Source organism: Priapulus caudatus, unplaced genomic scaffold (assembly GCF_000485595.1).
Source record: "Priapulus caudatus unplaced genomic scaffold, Priapulus_caudatus-5.0.1 Scaffold314, whole genome shotgun sequence".
NCBI classification, from domain to species: Eukaryota; Metazoa; Priapulida; class Priapulimorpha; order Priapulimorphida; family Priapulidae; genus Priapulus; species Priapulus caudatus.
The window spans coordinates 148190-171947 of record NW_014577375.1 but is presented as its reverse complement, the minus strand read 5'-3'; the positions used below and the strand labels follow the sequence as shown (position 1 = coordinate 171947).

Here is a 23758-nt window from a genome sequence, read left to right as displayed (position 1 = left end):
AGAGAGAGAGAGAGAGAGAGAGAGAGAGACGTGGGATGTGTTATACCCGAGTATATATAGTGAGGGAGAGAGGTACGGATGGAGGGGAAAAGTACTAGTAATAAGTACAGTAATAATAATTTATTTTGTGGACACCACAACCATAAAGTAACAGGGTGCGAAATTAACAGGATTCCGGAGTCAAATACTCCCTGATTTACTGTCGGACTCCCTGATTTGACATATGCAGAAGTCCGTGTGACTCCCTGAAAATTCTGCTATACTACTAGTTCGTTCCAGAGCACATGCAGCCTCGCGGAATTACGGTATTTTTTCAGAAAATATCCAAAGAAAATGTGGCAGACGTGCATCGCATACATCTTCAAAATAAGCACATGCGTTATTGTTGTTATGCTTTAGTTTTGAACTTCAGACTGCGGACTCCCTCATTTTGCTGCTGACTCCCTCTTTTTGAGGGCAGGGACTCCCTTGGACCCTCCGTTGGACTCCCTTGTTCAAAAGTTAATTTCTACCCCTGAAGTAGTTTGTTGTCATATTGGACACCGAATTAATACCATTTTTCTTTACCGATATAATATAATAAAACTAGAGCACTCGGAGAGCACAGACCTCCGCCAAGGCAGCTGAATTGTGTCACTGTGAAATTTTTTATTAATTAATTAATTAATTACGTGAAAAATTTAATTAATTAAATAATTAATTGGATCCGGATCACCACCAAAATGTAATCAATTCTAAAAATTAAGTTACCCCATTTCTGACCTATCCTGAAAATTTTATTAATTAATTAATTGAATCCGGATCACCACAAAAATGTAATCACTTCTAAGTTACCCCATTTCTGACCTATCCTGAAAATTTAATTAATTAATTAATTAATTGGATTCGGATCACCACGAAAATCTCATCAATTCTAAGTTATGTGATTTCTGACCTATCCTGAAAATTTTATGACAATCCGTCCATAACTTTTTCAGTTAGGCTGTACACAAACAAACCCACAAACAAACAGTCAAACACACGCCGGTGAAAACATAACCTCCTGCCAACCCCTTGGCGGAGGTAATGAAGGCCTGCATTTAGTCACTTGATCAGCGTAGTGATTTCCGTAGATAAACTGCTGCTCTTACAGTGAGACTAAAGATCCATTACTCACTTACTTGTACAGGTTTGGGTTAAATCGTACGGAATTGTTGCCAGTCGTCAGCAGATTCACATACGGCGGTACTTTGGGATATGTGGCAGGAAAGAATATGTCAAATTGAAAGCAGCCGCCAGAGTATGGTGTTCCTTCGGGTCTGAAATAGCGTAGGTATATCCATATAGAGGTTGGAACTCGATAATCAGGCACCCACGGCACCAGGTAAGTGCCGGACCACTGAAAAATTTGAACCACTTGTGTTCAGGTAAATAACACCAAAAGTAACTATGCTCACAACCTCCTGACGTCTTAGATGCTATACTGAATGGTACATAATATAGCCACAAATGAGCAGAGGCAACTGTAAGTGCCGATCGCACATGCAAACAATGTATATTTATAATGCGGGAAACCGTGACGACGTCTGGCTTCCAAGGATCCAGGCTGTAGCAGTATCTGAGACATTTGCCAAGCATTTACTCTCAAGTTACCCACTAAACATTGGATATGGCAGTAGTTATTTTTCATACACATTTCTATCCTATGAAGCAATAAACATAAAGAGAATATGTTTAACTGAGGGTGGAAAACAGTGGGATGGATGAATAGAGAAAGGCAGAGAAGCAAGGTAGGACGGAGTGGAGGGAGTGGAGGGAGTAGGGGCAGTGGAAAGGGAGATTATGACTGACAAAGACAGGGATACATATGGGAAAGTAAGCGCGAGAAAGAGAGATAGAGAGACATTACCCTATTATTAGTGCCCTCATCATGTTTATTTTATCATCATCCTGAAAGAGGAAAAGCAGTGTAGATATATAGACAATGTAACACGTGTTAGTAGGCAGCATAAATAATCGAAATGATACATCTGAATTCTACTAGATCTTGCTAAGTGCAACAGACTAGAAAAATTAATGCATTTATCTATAGGAAATCTATAATCATGCATGTTGTGAAATCCTATTAGCCAGACCAATTTCGAAATTTTCAGACAATGCACACACAATATGACATGCAATATAAAAAGACTTACAAGCCAACAATAAAACAGTAAATTAAATGAGCTGAAAACAACATAGTGGGACAAACCCAAGCATAGACATGGAGAGTTAGGTCACTATCATACAATTATCAGTTAACTGCTTACTGTTCTAACAAAGATGGCCGACTCCAGGTCCAAGGGCAAAGAGGTGGAGAGTGACAGCAGTTCTTGTGCAATACGCATCACCTGTGCTGGGTTGGGAGGAGCCGTTTTCGTAAACAGAGTCGCATAGTTGTGCGCCCTCGGCTTTTCGACTGTAAAACAGCACATATCAAGTTCACGTGATGTTATTACACAATGAGTAAACACTGCATTCACACTTTCTTGGCCTTACTCGGTGTAAGGGGACCATACACTGCAAAAATGGCAAGTCGTCATATTTTTGTACAAAATTTTAATCAGTTTTTTTGTTAAACCATTCTTCAGAAATTTCCACACTCACGCTCAGTCTCATGAGAGTCAAACTGGAGAGGTCTCAGGGCTCTCTTGTACTTCGTTGCCAACTGCTCCTGAATCAACAAGATGCACAACAGATATTACCAGGAGTAGATAATAGGGTAGGACCCTAACCCTATTATCTACTCCTGATATTACTGAATGCACACTACGACAGAAAACACATTTAAATGTGCTAATTTGCCAATTCCATAAATCTAATGTTAACAGGACATAAGGCAATAGTCGCCAGAAGTTGGTCCACCGGAAACTAGCAACATGACAACTAGCCGTATGCCATTGCGACTGGATTTGTGTATCATATTTATCTTGTTGAAAGACGAAGTATAATGAGCTTTAATCTTCAGATTATTAAAAAATACATTTTAGAGCTTATACTGCCATTATCTACACCACTTAGAACCTCATACTTGAAGTTATACTGAAAGGTGTCATATGGTCAATACTAGCTAGCCCATGTAGAAAATTCACAATAGGTGTGTCCTGAATACCACAACAAAACCCAGTCACAAAAGAAAATTTGTTAATGAAGTACCAAATTGCCATCTCCCTTGATTTAATATTTTCAGCAATAAGATGCTAGGCAATAAGACAGTAAATATGTCAAATTTTCAGCTTGGATTTCTATTACAACCTTCTGATAGACCTAAATCTTCTTCCGTAGAAACTGTAGCACATTTAGATAACAAATCGAGAAAGATACCGCGGGAAAACAGCCAGACAATTGGTGCGAGCGCAGGCAGCATCACCTACCTCTGGTGACTGTAGGTTCACCTCGTTCTCCACCTGCATCTCAACACCTTCCACCTCCTCGCTATTATTGCTGCTCGACATCTGACTCTCACCAGAGGGCGCCAGGAAGCCGTGCTTCTGGAGTGCGTCTTGCATGTCACGGTAGATGGTTACAAAATCCCTGTCGAGTGTCAAAACAAGTGGCTACATTTACACGAACATAGCGGTTTGACGACGCACCACTGCAGCACACGAGCACTGGGATTCAAGGATAGAATAGCCAAGTGCGCATGAAATATTGTAGACCTCACATGTCAGCATTTGGTTTTCAAATTAATTCTATATATGTCTTGTGAAATGGTTGGCAGCCAGATAACCGACTGAAGTGCCCGAACAGAAAAATGACAAACAATATGGCACAGCACTGAGTGACCTTCATGGCCACCTATTTCACACACGCACGCACGCACGCACGCAAGCAAGCAAGCAAGCATGCACACACAATTAACCAACGTTTGAGAGTGAAACAGCAGTTCACTATCTGTTGACTTTTTTCACTGAATTCTCCGCAACCTCGCGATGCTGACGGCGGACGAAACGATACCTCGCCAACCGTTCCTCGGCTGTCTTCTCCGTGACGTTTCCCAGCATCTCCCAGTCGACAAACACTGGCCCGTGCTTCTCTCTGTGCTTGGGCGGACGGGGTGAGCCGCTGCCAGGCTTCTTGGTCGGCTTGGGCACGCTTCCGTTCGCGTGCGTCTTCGCTAGCTGCTGGAGCAACGACGACGCCTGAAAGATCGCAAGTAGGTTGGTCGGCACGTCGCATTACTGGTCTATTCCACATGTCAGTCCAGCTATAGGTTACACCGCGGCACTATGCAATGCTTCTGCTCGTGCAACGCCAAGTTGATCTATCTACATTACATTTAAACTTCCTTACACAAGTCTGTCCATGCCGCAATTTCATGATGGTATTCACTGCATCAGTATCATTATATCAGAGCTGCTGAGGAGAGAAGTGAAGTAGATATCTCACCTTCTCCTTTAGCCTGTGTAGCAGGTGATATAGGGATTCGTCTGCAGATTGGTTGCTCAGCTGACACAGCACAGGGATCAGTTGTGGTTGTGCACCTGCATCGCAACGCCATTCACGATAAACTTTCTCAGCAATATTCACGATTATTGTTCATTTATATGTATTTTGTTCGAATTGCACAATTTCTGCTAAAGCGACTGTGGCACCGTAAATGGTATTAGCAATTTCTTTTCGTAAAAATAGCAATAACAATATTTTTTTTAAGTAAAAATGTAAATACAGTTATTGTTTTGTTTATGGTTCAATTTAAGCATTATACTTCTTACTATTTTTAACTAGTTTAACTTAGTTTAGTTTAGCCAGTTTAGCAATACCATTAGCTAAGAGTTGGGGGTGTATTAAGTCCTATCAGTAATTATGTTTTATGTAATTTTTCTTAAAAATTTACTTCTTATAAAAGGTAACATAGTCACAGCTAAACAAGGTTACAGCTTCTAGCAAAAACACTAGTTACAAAATAACAAGTTTAATAAAATATTCTAAAAGTAAAATATATTTTCGCTATTACAGCCATGATATTATGTTTACAAATGGAATGTTTTATGATATACCAAATTAAGATTATATTACTGCAAACGTTTGAAAAACTTACAAATTTCTCTGATTATGTCTAGGATTGCTTTGTACAGCTGAAATGAGTAAAAGAAATCCATTAATCTCAACCAAATTATTGCTTACATATGCACACACACACACACGCATGCACGCACACACACAGAAACCAATATAATCGCTTTGCAATGGCAGCAAGCATTAGTATGGAAGCTTTCAGAATTAGGACGGAATCGTGTGAGTAATCACAAATGGCACTCCCTGCTCTGCGGCAGTCTGAGTCAATTTCATCATCCCTTTCTCAACATTAAACGTCCAAACAGCTAATGCCACTGCTTTTCGTGTATCACCGAATTTATGTCTTGTGTGGTGGTAGGTTCTACAACCAAATAGAAACTGCACCAACTACTGTGAACCTGCTACCTGCTAGTTGCAAACAATATGAATCATCAACTTGATATGGGCCTATTCGGCATGGGTTTTACACATTTCAACTTACTGAGGTGTGTCGGCATATCTCCATAAACGAGTCTGCCTTCAGATACAACTGAAACAGAACGAATAACCTTAATATAATACCCAACCTCATATGTAGCAGTAAAATAAATACCATGTTATATATTATTTGCAATACAATAATTTTTTGGACAAAATGTATTTAAATTGAAAATAGTTTCTTATGATTCGACCATATGTAATGAAGCCAACATTAGTTGAGGTGTTAGTGAACCTACTATCTAGACAACATACAAGAACATATGCGCACATTTAACAATATCAACAATTGTCATGTGATGAAAGAAACTTGCTACCTCCATGAAAGGGACCAGTGCTGATCCCTCAATAATATTAAACATGTCCTCCACTGGATCAACGAAATCATAGCTGTCGCTGTGAGACACAGAGGGTTTTGGTTCCACTAGCGCCATTCGTGATACTGTAGGCTGGGCATCGGATTTTCTGTCTGTAAAAATGCCACGCTGTATGTTATTCACTACTTCACACCTTGTCTCCTAGCTTTTTTCACTTGGCATATTCCAATAGAAGTTTTATTCCATGCACATTTTCTGTGTGTCATGGTACATCCTCTATCTAATGTAATAAAACAGTTAAAGAATTTAGCAAATATTTTTTATTGCAGAGGTAGAATGTATATGTGAAACTTGTCAGGTACCAACATTACAAGTCAAACTAAGGCTAACGCTCCATTAGGAGTGTTCCCAACTTTGATATCATTAATGATTAATGATTAATGATTAATGATTAATGATTAATGATTAATGATTAATGATTAATGATTAATGATTAATGATTAATGATTAATGATTGATAATCCTAACCCTAACCCTAACCCTAACCCTAACCTAAATGACATTAAACCACAAACCAATATATGACCATGACCATGACCACCTAATGGAGTATCACCCCAAACTAAAGCCATGATTACTCTACTATTGGGTAGCTTAGGTATAAGGAAAATTACATGAAAATATGAATGGTAGCCATAACACAAATACATGTAATACAAAGACATAAAATCAAGTTTCAAATACTGATATCGCCCCCCTCATCCACCTGTAGGCAGACACTCAGATATAGTCAATTACCTGAAACATTGGCCTTGATGGTGACTTTAAGCACGTTGATGTCTATGCTGTTAAATCTTTTCAATTCTTGGTGTAACTTCTGAAGAACGGACTCGATCTAGAGAAACGGAGCCAGAATCATAGCATGAATTCCTCCTGCCTGCTCGCCTCACTCCCTATCCCTAACGAGGCCTGTGCACAACTATCGCCCCCTATTGCAAACTACTTGTCTCACCTGCTTGTCTTTTTCCTTCTGCGCAGCCAAGTAAGCTCCCACATCCCATCCGGACCTCCTCGCATGACCGTAACCTGTTCCTGCAGCCCAATAGTCTTTTTGCTGCTGAAAGAGAAAGGTCCCGGGGGTATGAAGTGCTTAAACTCGACTGTCACCATACTAATGCCAGTACAGCAGCAGTAACAGTTTCAGAGGATTGCCACAAATTTCTCTCAAGTAGCATCTAGGGGATGCTAACCATTTCTTTCACTGCAACATGTCTAGGTAAGTGTGTATAAAAGTAACTGCACATATTTGTGTTAATGTGCGCATAAGAATGTTAGGACAGACGTACACGGCTACAAACTCGAAAGATTTGCCATAGTTAATGTTCATAGTTTATATGGTTATACCATCCGTAAATGTTGTAGCTGTTTGAATAAATACAAACAAGACAACATCACTTGTCTGACCAATCTAAATACTGGTGTAATATAGTACTGTTTTAGGCCATCCTCCTGTATTTTATCCACAAAATATTGTACTCGACTTTTCTAGAAATTAATATGATAATGCATATAGCATCCTATTAGTATTCATCAGTTTGTAACTGCGTACTACATCATTTCAATTGCAAATTTTCAACATTTCAAATGGGTGTTCATTTCAGTGTTACTAGAAAGTTCTTGGTATTGTTACCATGACATTTCACACTACTATCATTCTATGCCCAGTCTAATCACCTTAACTCTCAAGACACAACTTGACTCTTACTAAGCCGACGCATACAAATAGGTTTGACTATGCCGTCAAACAATTACTACACACCCAACCATCATTTGGTTTCCATGACGGTAACAACTTTTTCACGCTTTTCCATGATCATGGGAATCAAAAATCATTGGTGTTAAACAGCAACATTGAAAAATACTTCTTGCGAAAATGTTTTTGTGAAAGAGAAATAGGTTTGTACATCTATGATATCAGAAGTAAATCATACTCACAGAGACAAATGAAAAGCACCCAACCTTCTTCCAAAGTGGTTTGGGAGATAAAGGATCAGCCTGTGAATGTAAGCCAAATTTTGATCAAAAAATTCACAACACCTAGCATTCATTGGCAAATGTGCCTTACACAAGTTCATGTTAGTTATTATAATACAAGTAAAAACACACAATTAGGTACAGTTTCATCCTTGCATTCAATAGACAGACACACGCACACACACACATACACAACAACCGATGGAGGAAATATTATATATCAGATTGTCCACATCCATGAATACAGTTAGAATTTCTTTTATTAAGTTTATAGAAGTGACACTTTATTAAATGTATACATCATACCGCATCTTCCTTTGAAGTAGAAGGTTTGGTAGGTGGCACGGGCGTCTGCAGCTGATACTTGGTATTAGCACGAGGGCACACCTCACTAACCTGTGGCAGAAAGCAATGGTGATACATGGTATTAGCTCACAGCCACATCTGAATAGGCTATAGTAGTAAGTGTTAATTACATACAATAACACACTACAACTGGTAACAATAGCTAAATTGATAGATATAGACTGCATGTAGAGTGAGTGGGTATAACCAGCAGAACAAAAATGAGTTTTATCAGTTCATACTCAAATTTCGCTCCTTTCGGCATCGACCAAACATGTAGGTTTCATTGGTATCACACTCGCATCAAGCTAAGCGCAGGCACAAATTTTTAGCTCACGCAAGGCACTAATGTGTTTAATGCTTTTTTTAATGCTTATAAATGTGACGTTTTGCTTATAATGATCAACCTAGAGTATTTTCAAGCAAATAATGGCAGAGAAAGACGTGAGAATTCGCTTTTTATATGAAGCCAAGTCAACTACATTATGCACCTAATGTACACAGCCACTAGATCAGTCACCACGGCAACAGCCAGTCAGTGCAAGCGCTATTTTCCCGTCATACGTAATAAGTGGTATTCATGTGAAAACAGGCTTGATCACAACTACATCATGGAACCTTACCAGTGCAAGACGCAGAAGGTGGTGTTCGATATCGACATAGGCACCAAGAGGATACTTCTTGTAGTCATTCCTTTCACACTTACAATCCAGCCTGGAAGTAGTAACTCTAATGTAACTGCTGTCCTCATTGAAACCGGCCCATAGTTTTCGATCCTCTGATGAACGAGAAGTATACCACATGAGCACAAACACGGGTATGGTCACAAACGGTGAGGGGGGGAGGCTGAATTTACCGAACAAATATCGGACCACAGTCCACAGCGAAAAATTAAATACCTAGCCCAGTGTTCCAAGAAGCTCTTGATCTCCTGAAGAACTGTTATCATGTCTTTTGCCGGGTTCCAGAACGAGAGCTTCAGTAACTCCATGTTTGTGACGCGTTGCATCATGGAACCCTGACGCACCGAGCGTAGGCAAATTGTTACCAATTTTCCCCCATGGTAGTTGAATAGACCGACAAGCACTCTAATCAATCATCTTCTACTCGGATACCATGTACAAAAAGTGTTTGCTATTTATATTCATATTCTCTCCATTTTAATGACCGAGTTTACTCGCCAAGCAGTTTCTGTGAATCTAACAGTTCACATATGGCACTACCAGAGTGTGTGGAAAAAAGCATGTTCAAATAATGGTGCGCTTCGCTAGAACTGAACTACAGGACTAACTGCATAATAATAAGCAAGGCAGTCAAATTCTCTACAAGATGGCCTACATGATGATGCTGTCACAGCATATTTCACGTGTTTTATTAATTTACTAGTTTGGTCACTATAAACTCACCTGCAGCCGCGGTCTGATGACCTTGAGCAGAGGTGGGTAAAATGGATACAAATCTATGGCAAAGTCCTGAAACCAAATACCAGGGGATTTAAATGAGTCAATTGAATATTACAGCATACAGACAATTAATGCATGTAGTAACTTAAGTTTCAATTTGTGTAAATGAATGCTAAACAAATACTGTAAACGCTGCCATATGATAAACTCACCAACTGAAGCTGAATATAATCATAGCCAAAGTTCTCCTGCACTTGTACAAGGTCTTTTGAGAGATCACTGCAAAGTCAGAACACACACTATACTGGCGCACCTACAGAAAAGGTTGTCTCTTGCCTCTTCTATTTATTAATGGTACATAAGAATATTGTACAAATGACTCTATGGTCAAACTGCCAAGTTATACAGAATACTGGGTGTTGCCAAACGGGTATGCATAATCAAACACGTGGTTGTGCGAGTACCAAATAAATTCATAGCAAACCACCCTATCATCCCCATTATCTAAAAAAAAATCCAAGAAATACATGTGAAATACACACACATACTACAATATGAGGTCAGGGTTTCTTACACATAGGAGGCACAGTGGCGCACCGCCGTTGTCAAGTTTAACATCGCCGTTGTGAAAATGTTCCTATATTTACTGATAAGTATATCCTGTATCTATATACAGCTAATATACCTATATGTATATCAATACATCCTGTATTTGAATCCATCATGCACTTTTTTTTCCCAAACTGGCCATTACCTCCTTTGTCTAATTTTCCCTCAGAAGAAACCCTGGAGGTGTTCTCACTTTTTTCAAAGTTGCCATTAAAATTGGGTTTTAAACTGCAAGTCAACATTTGCATGTATTTTGCTAGCTAGAAATCAGGTTTGCCCCCTTATTAATTATTAGATTCAAATAAATAACAAGATACCATGAGATACCTATTGACACTATCCACACCTATCCCAATAAACACGAAAGATTTACCTGATTGTTATGAACTTGCTGAATTTTACACACCATTGGTAGATATTGTCATCAATTGGCTCTGCACTAATACCTGTCACCTGAATATGCAAAACGTGAGGCTTTTAAATAAATTTGATATAGTGATCCCACCTCATCAAGCCCTGCCAGATTGTGTGTGATAGACCACACACTGTCATTTCTGAATTGTTTTAGATGTTGTGCAACTATATGTATATACGAAATATAACGTGCAAAATGTGGTAAAAATAATTAATTACGGCCACGGTAATTACTTATATAAAGATTACACGTTTGAATTAAGCAGCGTGCTAACTAATATATTATTAACAAAAAAATTAAAAATAACTGTGAAATAAATAATCCAGATATTATACCTAGGAATTTACTCAGGCTAAATGTCGCTGCTAATTTACTCTGTATTTTCTTGCTTGCCAAATCATCATCAACTAATTTACACACGTGCAATTGTTGTTACATGCATGAGACATATCCTGGGTGCATATCACTAGCACACACGCCTACCTCTTCGCTCTCCATGATCTTCACCAAGTCATTAGTAAGAATACCGGATGCAGCAGACGTGCTGAATATCTGTCGAACAGCTTCCTTTTCTTGGCTCGAGGCTGGTGGTAAGAAGTTAAGGCATTGAGGTCCCTTCTTATGCATACCAAACATATTCTGTACACTCACAATAATATATAGAAGTCAAGAGCGATTCAGATGTGTGCGTACGTACGTGCCTGTGTGTATGCACTTATGCGGGGGTGTGCGTGCGCGCGTATATATATATGTGTCTGTGTAAGACAGGAATTTCAATTTGCAGTGGTGGAATTAGCACTCTTTGCAACAAATAATATTGCCTAAGGCTATATGAACTTACCTTGAAAGACACCTTGAATTTCTGCACCTGTAGAAGACAACTTGGCTTTCTTCATCTCACGCCTCACCTGAGCCTCCTTCTGTAGCCACCGCTTCTACAAATCGGCATGGCACCACAGGAAATAGACAGAGTAACAGCAACGTGCTAACATTCTAACTGGTAAATGTAAACACTACGTTCAACATGACAACTGTCAAGACAATACAACCAACAATAAACCCAAAGCAGAACCAAGTCAGCTGCAGACCAATGAGGAGGGCTGAGGGTGTGAGATTTGTTATTGCAGCGAAAACACAGTGCATAGGAGATTTGGAGAAGACTCTTATTAATATATGTAAAATGGGGTTGTTTTAGGTCGACTAACAATACACAAGAAAATACACATCCTGAGTACTGTGATCATACATAATTTTCTGTACCACTGTAAACAACACTGTAAAAACAACCACTGTAAGCATGAAATAATAATAAAAACATCTGCCTACAGCAAAAGCATTACCACATTCAAGCATTACTCCCGGCTGTTTTGGTAATCCAACAAATGCATTAATGGTTTTGTTGCTTCATAGTGATTAGATTCATGGCAATTCCAATATGCTCACAGTGCTTAGATTCCCAATTTTAATTACTCAATTCTTGCATAACAGAACATTAAACTCGTGAGAAGTTCTATATACATGTCTACTGCAGTGTATATCAGCAAATATGAGTCCCTTTTCACAAACTCTGAATCAAACACAACAATTTTTTGAATGTCACTCTTGCATACGCACCTTCTTTCGAGACAGCCTCAGCTCCCACTCAGTAGTGAACGTTGTTTCATCATCAGACATGAGAACATCCTGTGGAAGCGTTACACATAATTACTTAATTAAATTGCGTAATTCTAATGTTTTCCCCGAGTGTTGCAATACTTACCGATATTGCTTACATATCAACAGTTGTCTGCAGTAATGCTAACATGTCTTAAAACACTCACACATTATTACTTTCACCACAGTATATAGCAATTAAAAGTTCCATATTGATTCCTTCGTTTTAGTTACTTGTTGTCGTTGTTGACACGTGATTCCAACATCTCACGTGAAAAGTTTATAAACTGTTACCTTGCATTGTTGATGGTAACTTGGGTAAAGTAACGAAAATGGGGTAACAACCTAAAATGACTTACATCATAGAATCAGACGCACTTTTGTCAGAATTAGATGCACTTGTGTACGTGGCACCATTTACAAAGCAATTGTAGCAGCGGGGTCATCCCTATAGACCGAAGGTTCGATAGACCGAAGGCCCGATAGACCGAATATTGCAAAGGGTTAGGGTTAGAGTTAGGGTTAGGGTTAGGGTTAGGGATAGGGTTAGGGCATATATATGGTTTATAGTGGCATCATATGATTTATAGTGGCATCATATGATTTATAGTGGCATCGGTGGATGTGCGGCATATTCACGTTCGAATACGGCATCAGTGGATGTCCGGATGCGTAGCCTGGAGGCTATAGGCGACCGATTCCGAACGTGTAGCCACTGCGTATTCAAATAAACCTTCGGTCTATCGAGCCTTCGGTCTATCGGACCTTCGGTCTATAGGGCTGTAACCGTAGCAGCACTGCAGAATGCGACTAAATTATTTGTTTTTTTATATTCCATAACGGCAAAAATCCCTAGTAGTTTTCAAGTTGTTGTATTAAGTAGTCTATCTGCTAATAGGTGAGCCTATAGATTCTTTAGAAAATACACTGTTATCACAAAATAGTGCACAACCTTTGCTAGTGGGTTCATGCAGACTCGGAACCTAGTTGCTAATACGCATGTAGCACACCATCATAAAGACAGTAAAAAGATATGCATTGTAGCATAAATGTAAACTTACAATGTCAGATGAATCGGCCTCTTCTTCTTCCATCTCTTCCTCAGAGGTACTAGACTTTCTTGATTCAGCACCGTGGAAATATATGGCTCTAAACAAAAAAATGTCATGACATTTAAGGTATTATCAGATTTATACATTCGTACATACATACATACATAGAAACAAGTAAAAATGATTCTACACTACTGGAATACTGCACTACTGAAAATTAAGTGTTACACTCCCTGAATACAGTTCCTAACATCAAGTGCACAAATTTGTGGCTCAAAATTGGTCTCATAATTAAATATAAAATGAGATTGAAACTTTGTTCCACACATTTATAGCTTATGAGCACTTTTGTTAATGTTCAAAAATAACATTAAGTAAAATTAAAGGACATTCATGCAGTGTTCATCTTTGGGTGTACGCCCTTGCGTTAGTAACGCAATATTTATAGTAAAAGCTGCATCTGAATGCTGCGTCCGCGCCCAACCGACGCAAATAAGTTGTCATGGATGCAAAATCAAATAAGTTGTCATGGATGCAAAATGATTTTGATCAATCGCCTATCCACGTTATAAGTATACATACTGGTAATGAAATTTATGTAGATTTTACAAACGACCTTTTTCGAGATTTGGGAAATAGAACAACAGCTAATGAAGCTGGTAGTCAAGTTCATTGTGTAATTTCGTTAACTTTTTGGGGGGATTTGGAAACCTATACATTTTCGGAATCTGTATAGTATAGGCAATCAGAAAACCAATGTTTACAATTTGCCAGAAGCATGAATGGCGGCCATCTTGGATTTTCAAAATGGCCGCTTTCAAAATGGGTGTTTCTCAATATCTCAGCATCCAGGTGGCCTAGAGTCATGATTTTAACGGCTAAACATACATTTTCAGGGGTGAGGAAGCCAGTGGTACAAAGTAAAATAAATGTGACTAAACATAACCACAAAACAAATTATCATATTCATTTTATTATAATAAATGTTCTAAATGGTTCAGAACTTCTACATGTAGCAAGTCAAACCTCTAGCATGTCTAGGCAGCTTCTTGCACAACTAAACTTCAATATCATGACAGCATGACAAAATGAGTGTGATATAGCAAAATCTTTGATATATAGCAGAATCTTTACACATCATCATCATCACTGTCACTGGTCGGCAACATGTCATTCCTAGAGTTCTCATCATTCTGGCACTGAGTGCTGCACTGGCAGAGGTCTGTGCATAATAAGTTATTGGACCTGCAAGAGCATCGAGATGTTGAACATGAGGCATCTCACCATCTCAATGATGGCCTTGGGGGCTGGGAGGACCTCAGTTGTGATTGGTTTCACCTGATCAGCTGCTGTGTCCTTGTAGAAGCCATGCTGCAGCGGATCCAGGAACTGCTGCTGAGCAATGCTTGCCTGACCCCATACTGTGGCCTGGATCTGGACTCTGTGGATGTGCTGCTTGAGAGCACCGAGGGTCACTTGTCTGCTTGAGGCAGCTTGTCACTTTCAGCCATATGCTTGCAGAAAAAATGCCATCGCAGCCCAGGGATGCTCGCAATGTGGATGCCCTTTGGTGCGTATGCAGCACAGACGAATGTAGCCAGCGTTGACAGCAGCTCTTCAGACTTCAGCGGCATCAGAAAGCATCTGCAGATCATTGATCACTTCTCCGCCTGCTTTGAGGTAGACCTGCAGCCAGGTTGCCTTGCCTATGTGAGAGAACCTCCCAGTGTTATCTGCCCCCGTGAATGCGTGAAAGGCTGGCAAAGCCTTTGCTCTTTCTGGACCTAGATCTGTCCATATTGGCTGCACTTGGACCACTCCGGAAGCTATCGACATGGACGTGTTTCTCAGCAGGTTATAATGTGCTATGACCAGCACCAGAACATCAGTGTCTGGGGAGAAGACCACCAACTCTGCATCAGGTGGGTTCCTCTGTGATGCCAGCACTGCATGGTAGATCAGCAGTGTCCGCCTTTTCGTGATTGTTGTCCTCGATTAGCAGCTCGCTATTGCTCCTAGTACGTCCTGCAGCAGATGCGATAACCAGCTTTGACGAGTCTTGGTTGTACTCCAGGGTTTTTGCTGCCAGATACTCAGTCAGATCAGCCTTCGTTTTGACGTGGGAAAGGAACCGGCTCATTGGGATGTGCTTGATGCTGGTGTCATCTCTGATCTGATATTGGATCGGATCCTTCCCTTGTCTCCGTTTCTCCCTTGTGGTACTCTTCAGGGAATCAGCCTTGTATGTGTCAAATACCAGAATGATCTCATCAGTCTCTTGTGAGAAACATCAGTCTGGTATTGAAGCATTCACTGAGGTCTTTGACTGTCACTACTGTGGCTGGTTTCTTTGTTAGCTTCTGCACGACCACCATACCGTCCACCAGTGCAATTTTTTTACTTGGATGAGGATCTTCAGTGGGTGTGCAGTCCATGGTTTCTGGATCCACTGCATCACGCTGCAGAACACTTGCATCATGCAGCTGCTGCTGCTAATCTTCATCGGGTGGTTCTGCTGTTCCCAGCTTCTCAAGGAGGTGTATCAACTTTGCCTTGTCAATACATGGCAGCATTGCCCCGTTTGCCGCAAACAGTGCCCTCGGTGTCAACGTGAACTCATAGTTGTCTCTGAGTTTCACACTGGTTTTCTTGTTGCCAGACATGAACATCTTGTTGTTGTGTTTCTACACTGGTGCCCAAAGGCTGACGTCCCCATTGATTCGCTCTGACACGTACTCTTCATACAACTTCTGCCCAGTAACATCAATGTTCAGGATCTGTGGCACATACTCGTCTGGGATTTAGGCATGGGTGATCAGATTGTGCAGCTGGTCACCTTCAGTGGCAAATGGATTGCCATGACTCAGGATCGCAGCCTTGATCTTTTCGATTGCGTCATGCTCCCTCTTGACTGCACTTGGTCTAAGGTCATGGTGCTCTGTGACCTTCCCAGCTTCCACATCAAACTGACTCTTGAACTTGCTCGACAGGCATGACAGTTCTGGTGCAGCCATGAAGAACCTCTGTCTAGCGTTGGCGTTGTTGGAGATGGCAATCAGTCCAGAGTGAACCTTCATCAGCTTGTTCAGATGTTCGCATGCGTGGTCTGCACCAATGGATACAAACGAGATCTCGTTCTTGGTGACGGATATGTTTCCAGCTTCCAGTTCCCTCCAGGTATTGGGTGGTCTGTTCTCAGTGTCATACATGTTCTGCGAGTTACGAGGCCAGAGTCGCTTGTACTTGATCCGGTCCATAGCAAAGGACATCCTTAGCTCAGTGCTTCTCCAGCTTCGAGATGGAGCACCAGGTCAGCGTTTCAGGATGCCGCCACAAATAACAGGATTGTCTCCACTCGGTGTAGGTAGTCAGAGATGCCAACATATATTTGAAGCAATCTGTAGTTTCTGGCCATCAAATTAGTAGTTCGAGGGGGGGGATTATTAATTTTACAACACACACACACACGGTTCTAAATTGTAGTACATACGCTGGCCAGCGCAATGAAACATTGGTATTACGGCTAGCGCAAAATAGCTGAGGTGTTGTGTACGAGCGAGGAGCGATCGATTGTTTTTACGCGAATCTCTTGCGGCTGGGGTCCCAGGGCCCGCGTAAGGGCCCTGGAAGCTCAGGGGGTTTGTGAAAGCGGCCCGCGAGCACGTGTGTATGGCTGTGCACATCCATCGACGCTGCGTACGTGCCTACTGGCAGGGTGGCAATTTATTGAAGTACGGGGTGGGGGGGGCACGATTGTTTCAGGTGCGTACTAATCACTACTAAAATGTAGAGGTTGGCATTGCTGGACTATGAGAGAGCGACAGCAAAACTTTCGGGGAATTGACGAACAAGTGCCGCAGAGCGAAGCGCTCAACTGACGTGTACTGTAGCCGGCTATTTCTTCTGATAAATCAACTGGCAACCATATCAAGTGCGCCCTCCCGCCACCGCGTTGATAGGATTTGCTATACCGGAGTCACAGTAATAAAGATATAGCTGCGTAGCTTTAAAACTTCGCTATATTAACGTTATCATGGATTGCGTCGAGCGCGAGCGTAAGTGGTGGTGGTGGTGGGGGGGGGGAGGCGATGAAGGGGGCTCTAATAGCAAAAGTGGTTCACTCCTTTTGTTAACAGTCAAAAATCCATATTTAAGCCTCGATTCCTCTGGGGGTCAAAAGCTTATCAGACACTTACTCTTCGCACGTCAGTGGAAAAGCACATTTCATGGTCCTTTCAATAAAGCCATAAAAATGGTAGGTTACCGCTGAAACAAAAAGTTTTCCAATCGCTCCGTCAGACCAATGTCCTCAGAAAATGTCTAAAAATCTGCCCTGTGCCCCATTGACTTTGACCTGTGACTCCCAATTTCGCACAGTGATGCTTTTCCTACCATGATGGCTATACACCGACAATCACGAGCCTAGCAGCCGTTTCGATTTTGTGCCGCAATTCTGCATTCCGCCCTAATACCTTAAGTTAAAGAGGCGAATGTTCCCCCTTCTGTACCACTGGCTTCCTCACCCCTGAAATGTATGTTTAGCCGTTATATATCATGCTCTAGGCCACGCTGGATGCTGAGATATTAAGAATACACCACTTTGAAGGCGGTCCCGGTTTCTAGAAATCTCCGAGATGGCCGGCTATGCATTCTTCGCTGGACAGAATTTTATAAAACAAATATTGATAAAAACATACAATACAAATTGTTTTCGCGGGGGTATGGGGCAGGGAGTGGGTCGGGGCCGCCCCTAGGCAAGGCGGTTGCCCTTTAGCGCTCAGCTAAGGGCCTCCTTGAATATTGGAGCAAATTTAAGGCGGCAGGACCGACAGTTTTGAATAAATGGCTAGAATGAACACTGTGCTAATGTTTCGAGTCGGTAAGTTTCACTCAAGATAAAGATAATGATAACGCTGATGCTGGATGTAAAATACAAAAGCACTTGATCTTGACCTTACAAATACCATCAGAATTCCTTAATTTAGCATACTTACTTTGAAAGTACATCACCAAGGGTTACTCTTGTAGGTACATCTAAAAGGAACTGAAATGCAACAAGTTGATTGATTTCACATAAATAAAAAAAACTATATCCACTGTGATACCAGATAAACAACAATATTTCTTTTACTCACATTCAGACGCAATGCTCATTCTATCCCGAACCTTTACTATCTATAGCAGATTTTTTAAATCACACTATCTAATATATATTTGAGTTCGTATTGTATGTATGTATGTATGTATGTATTATTACTGTATGTAATGTAATTAATGTATGTATGATGTATGTATGTACGAAAGTATGTATCTTCCCTATAGGCGGCCAAACGCCAAAGCGACTCTGTGATGCAATTTTCACAAAGGGCCATCTTCTTTATACCCGTCGGGGGTAAAGTGTTCCTAAGTGGAAAAAAACCTGTCAAACCGTCAAACTCGCCGAAAAAATCCGTGAAAAAACCCGTCAATTCGTAAATCTTCAGCACAATAGTCAGCACTGACTGTAGCATGCTGCCACACAGAGAAAAAATCGATCATCTCACCTCATCCGCTGCTGGTATTGTGAAACGCGCGAAAGCCAATACATAGAACACACACCAACGCAGGCACGAGTTTCACGGCATCAGAGGTTCAGTTCAGTGGCTACGATCATCAGAAATGCATTGTCGCCATTCCAAACAGGCTATGCAGTTTCTGATTCAGTAGTGAAAATTCTTCATTATATGTGCATGGTTGCGTGTCTCTATCTTATCACTAAATGAGCAGCTAATAATGAAAATTTTCTCATTATATAGCCTCCTGATACTAATTCTTTTATTCATGCTACGATCTCACAATGGATAGTACGTGGACTCAAGAGTTGGAGACGCCAGGAATCTCTACATAAATTTGCACCAGAGAATAAAGACGAAAAACATGTCTTTATCAAGAAGGCTTTCAAATGAAAAGTCCAACCCATTCCTACATGCTCCTAATAACTAACTTTTTGTCATTTAAGTGCGGTTTGTGCTGTTCATAATAAATGTCATACGTAACAGTTTTTCCCCGTTTTCCCATAGCTTAATTATCTTATTACACTCATTTCTAAATATTAATATTGTCTGGCAATGTTATTGTCGATTTTTACGGCCAATTTCCTATTCTGTCCCCAATTATTATAGTTAACTATGAAATAGTAGCTGACGATTTACCCAGGCGCAGCGGGTACCAAGCAGCTAGTCTAACATATATATTTGAGTTCGTATGATCTATGTTATGCTATGTATTATGATATCTTCCCCTAATCCCGGCGGCCAAACCGCCAAAGGCGATCTGGATGCAATTTTCACAGGGCGCATCTCTTTATACGCCGGGGAGTGTTCCTAGATAAAAAAACCTGTCAAAACCGTCAAACTCACGCGAAAAATCCGTGAAAAACCCGTCCAATTCGTGAATCTTCACAAAATGTCAGCACTAGACTGTACAGATAAGCTGCCACACAGAGAAAAATCGATTCGCCTCACGTCATCCGGCTGCTGGTATTGGGTGAAACCGAACCAAGTATAAAACACGACCACAACCAGCAGCGGGCAGTGTCAGCGTCAGTTCAGAGGTACTAACTCACTCAGTCTCTGAGGTGTCAGTTTCAGAATGCTACGATCTGGCAAGCATTAATTGTACCATTCGATAAGCTATGCAGTTTTGCTGATTCAGTAGGAAAATTCTTTAAGCATTTCAATGTGCATGGTTGGCCTTCTCTATCTATACATGAGCAGCTAATAATGACAAATTTGTCATTATAGCTCTTGATACTATATTCCTTTTATTCATGCTACGATCTCACATGATGATAGCTGTAAACGTGTGGAGGCTCAAAGAGTTGAGATGCAGGAATCTCTACATATTTGCCACCAGAGAATAAGACGGAAAATTAAAACATTCTTAAGTGCAAGAGCTTTCAAATGAAAAGTCCAAGCCCATTCGCTGACATGCTCTTATAAAACTTTTGTCATTGTACATCATATTACTATTTATGTCCCCAGGAGCTTCTAAGTTCGGTTGTGCGTCATATTAAATGTCATACCGTATACAGTTTTCCCGTTTTTTTCCCTATGCGTTATTATCTCGATTATTACCCCACGGCAGCGGTACCGCGCAGCTTAGTGAAGCTATATAACATAATAGCATATTACAATTTTTAACAATATAACAAGAGCCGCAGAGCATCTGGGCTCATCTGAGGTCTGTTTGCTACGGTTATAGAACGTAACCATTTAAGTCGTGCGTAGTGACCCGTTATGGTTAGGTGGGGAGATATGCGATACGGCAGTTGCATAGCACATGCAATTTCCATCGCACAGACCTTCTGCATTCTGCATACCTCCCAAATCCCATTGGTTGATACAAATCAGTGCTGAAACTCCTGTTTATGCTGCAATTGTGACCATAATGTTTATCACCTTTTGAGGGTCAAAAGGCTATTGCCGACACTACTCTTCGCGATTTTGCCAGCGAAAGTACATGACATGGTCCTTTAAATATACATAGAATGAATGGCTAGGTGCCGCTGAATACAAAAAATTTTTCAATCGCTCCGTCAGACCATGTCATCAGAAAAATGTCCTAAAATCTGCCCTGTGCCCCATTGACCTTGACCCGTACAGCTCAATTTTTGGCAGCAGTGATGGCTTTCCTACCATGATGCATATACACCAACTATCATCGAGCTAGGTCAAGCCGTTTAGATTTGTGCCGCAATTCTGCATTTCCTCCTAACCTTAAGTTAGAGGAGGGAATGTCCCCTTCTTGTACACCTCTTGACGCTTTGACCTTTGGCCCCAGTCTTCACATCCCAACTCGTTTTGGAGTTACCCACCCTCACGTCGCGATTTCGAATCCGTATGATCGAGCGGCGTTTTAGATTTGTGCCGCAGCTGATTGACGGCGACGCCACGCGCACGGCACGCTCATGCGATTCTACAAGCTGCATCTGACTACGTCAGATGAGCTAAAAATGTATTCGCTATATGCAACATACGTACCATAAGTTATTACGGTACTACCAAATAATTACAAAACATTATTATTATACGTTACCTCATTTAGTGCGCTGCTCCACTTCTGTAGAACAAGAGAACACTGCACAATGAATCTGTTAGTGTGGTTGGGATAATCTGTGAAAAGTATAATTAGATTCAGATTCTTTATTTAGCACATAACTTAGTTACAATACAGCAGGTGTATGATAGGTATAATGTGAGAGTATAATAAAAAAGAATAGTGAACTTACTAACAAATGAGTGCTGTGAGGGTCAAAGTAGCACTAGGCTTTCGAGTCGACCCCCCACATGGATTCGATTACATAAATCTAATGCATCAAATTAGATATACGATGTAAACATTTGTGGATATAGGTTTATGTGGCCTTTCTGATAGAAATATTTTAATATAAGGAATGATGGAAACATTGCACCTAGATGCAAGAACATAGGATGGTGAAGATGTAGTGAACAGTAGGACTGTAGGATGAGAACAAGAAGAAGGTGTATTTCATTTCATCATCCTCGCTGCTCTATTAACCCATCTGCTTCTGCACTGATGAAACATGGCGCTTGTCCAGGTGTCAAAAACAAGTAAAATTAGTGTTCCGACCCAGAATATGTCATCTCAGAGAATTTCAACTGAACAAGAGATAGTACTAGATATCTGGTAAGTTGGCTTGGGTTAACCTACTGATGCCTAGTGATAGTGCCATTTACATCTAGCATGCCAGTGGTATAGCTGAATGTTTTCGTTAAATCCATGTAACAGAAATGATATTAACATAATTTAAAACTGATCAATTCACTGTGGGACTGTAACCAGGCTTGTCACAGGTTTTTAAAGTAACGGGCTAAACTACCCAAGCAGGCGGCCGTTTGCTGCCGCAGGCTCATGCCAGCTGCACAGCTGCAAGGGGGTGTGTTAGGGAGGGATTGTTGTCCTCCGGATTAGGGCTGGGGGGTCCAGAATTTTTCTTTGAAATTTACACCTCTTAGATGCAATTTCCTGCACTGCGAGGCAGCATTATTAAACAATTCTCATCACAAAAATATCACTTTTTAGTTTGGGAATTAACACCAAAGACTAAAATACTTACTTAAAAAAAGAGAAACATAAACTTCAAATTGCTGAGGGTTGAACTACTCAGTCTCTGTCACTGTATTTGTGTAAGTACAATGCTAAGGCAAAGTAGTGTGGTTAATAAGTTAATCTATCTGCCAAACAAATAGCTAACTCAGGCCTCGATGCTTATTTTCAGATCTGGTTGTCCTGTCGAGCAACAAGAAACCATTTTTATTTTTCTGAATTTTGGTTTTACTTGTCCTAGATTTACTTGCAATCTATGAGCCGTTAAGGTCCATTTTTGGTGGTTCAGTGATCAGTATATATCGAGGATTACCAGGAGTCTATAATATAGAGATCTATCGTTATGTAAATAAAATATATATATATATAAATATAGTATGAGTATAATATTATATATATAAGATAGAGGTAGATCTCTCTCACTCTCACTATTATTCTTCTTACCGATAGAATATATATATATATATTATACACTCCTGATATTACAGTATTATAACATGGAAATCGGTAATGGAATTCACAGTGTATATATTTGCATGCCGGCGACGCTCAATTGCTGTATGTCCAGATCGCAGTTTGTTTTCCGCAATTCCTCAGGACAAAATATTTTCTGCTCGGTTCCTCTGCATCCCAGCAGTGCACACCTCTACATTCATCGTAACTATATATTCTGATTGCATATATGAATGCAGGGGGGGTTTCTTCTACATAGGAGGCACTGCGCGTCCGGCCAGTGTCAAATTAACGAACCGCCGTTGTGAAATGCGTTCCCCTTTCGTAGTTTACCCCGTCCGTGTCAAATTTCCAATCCAAAAATAAATAGCAATCCCAGCTGCTTTCTGCACCCTAAGTATTATACATCCGGAGAAATCGTAAATTGCACTTCACAGCAACGTTTCTTTTTGCCGACGTGCCGGCACACTTCCTGGTCATTCCCCGATTGCGCTTGGACGTTTCCTTAAAATTTCGGGAAGGTTTTGCTGTCGCTCGCCTATATACGCCGGTGCCACCCCTACATTATACATGCCAATAAGCATGCCACGCGACTGGAAAACTCACGGCTATTCGTCGCCGGCCCGCCCGCGCCCCCCGTACTTCAAATCGCGACCGTCGCACAATGATGGCACATACACATGCTACCTTTCTGCTACACCAACTTTACCTGCTGGACATATTAAAACAGAATTTCTACTGTCTCCAGCATGCAGGAATGTCAGGCGTGCAATAAGAACCATCAGTCAGCCTCTCATGCACTTCTCTGAAAATCTATATCAAATAACTACAAGACAAAATGATAGATCGTCAATG

General features: G+C 40.8%; 1 protein-coding gene and 1 long non-coding RNA gene across 2 annotated transcripts in view; one reads left to right on the top strand and one right to left on the bottom strand.

Annotated features, from left to right (window-relative positions):
• Window positions 1-6512, top strand: part of LOC106808927 — a 12815-nt gene extending 6303 nt beyond the window's left edge. Inside the window, exon 3 of the long non-coding RNA XR_001393824.1 lies at window positions 6497-6512. This is a non-coding gene — a long non-coding RNA (uncharacterized LOC106808927). The remainder of the gene's footprint in view (window positions 1-6496) is intronic.
• LOC106808921 (baculoviral IAP repeat-containing protein 6-like) overlaps window positions 1-23681 on the bottom strand; it is a gene marked incomplete in the record, with an annotated part of 38836 nt that extends 15155 nt beyond the window's left edge. Inside the window, 26 exon segments of the mRNA XM_014811840.1 lie at window positions 1161-1298; window positions 1889-1929; window positions 2289-2437; window positions 2626-2692; window positions 3393-3552; window positions 3976-4160; window positions 4408-4502; window positions 5060-5096; window positions 5519-5566; window positions 5832-5983; window positions 6630-6726; window positions 6844-6948; window positions 7827-7886; window positions 8172-8261; window positions 8834-8924; window positions 9110-9228; window positions 9617-9682; window positions 9826-9892; window positions 10596-10675; window positions 11121-11221; window positions 11479-11572; window positions 12252-12320; window positions 13352-13439; window positions 18337-18386; window positions 21419-21495; window positions 23613-23681. Coding sequence (XP_014667326.1) covers window positions 1161-1298; window positions 1889-1929; window positions 2289-2437; window positions 2626-2692; window positions 3393-3552; window positions 3976-4160; window positions 4408-4502; window positions 5060-5096; window positions 5519-5566; window positions 5832-5983; window positions 6630-6726; window positions 6844-6948; window positions 7827-7886; window positions 8172-8261; window positions 8834-8924; window positions 9110-9228; window positions 9617-9682; window positions 9826-9892; window positions 10596-10675; window positions 11121-11221; window positions 11479-11572; window positions 12252-12320; window positions 13352-13384 — 2144 coding nt within the window.
• Window positions 23682-23758: the final 77 nt, after the last annotated feature.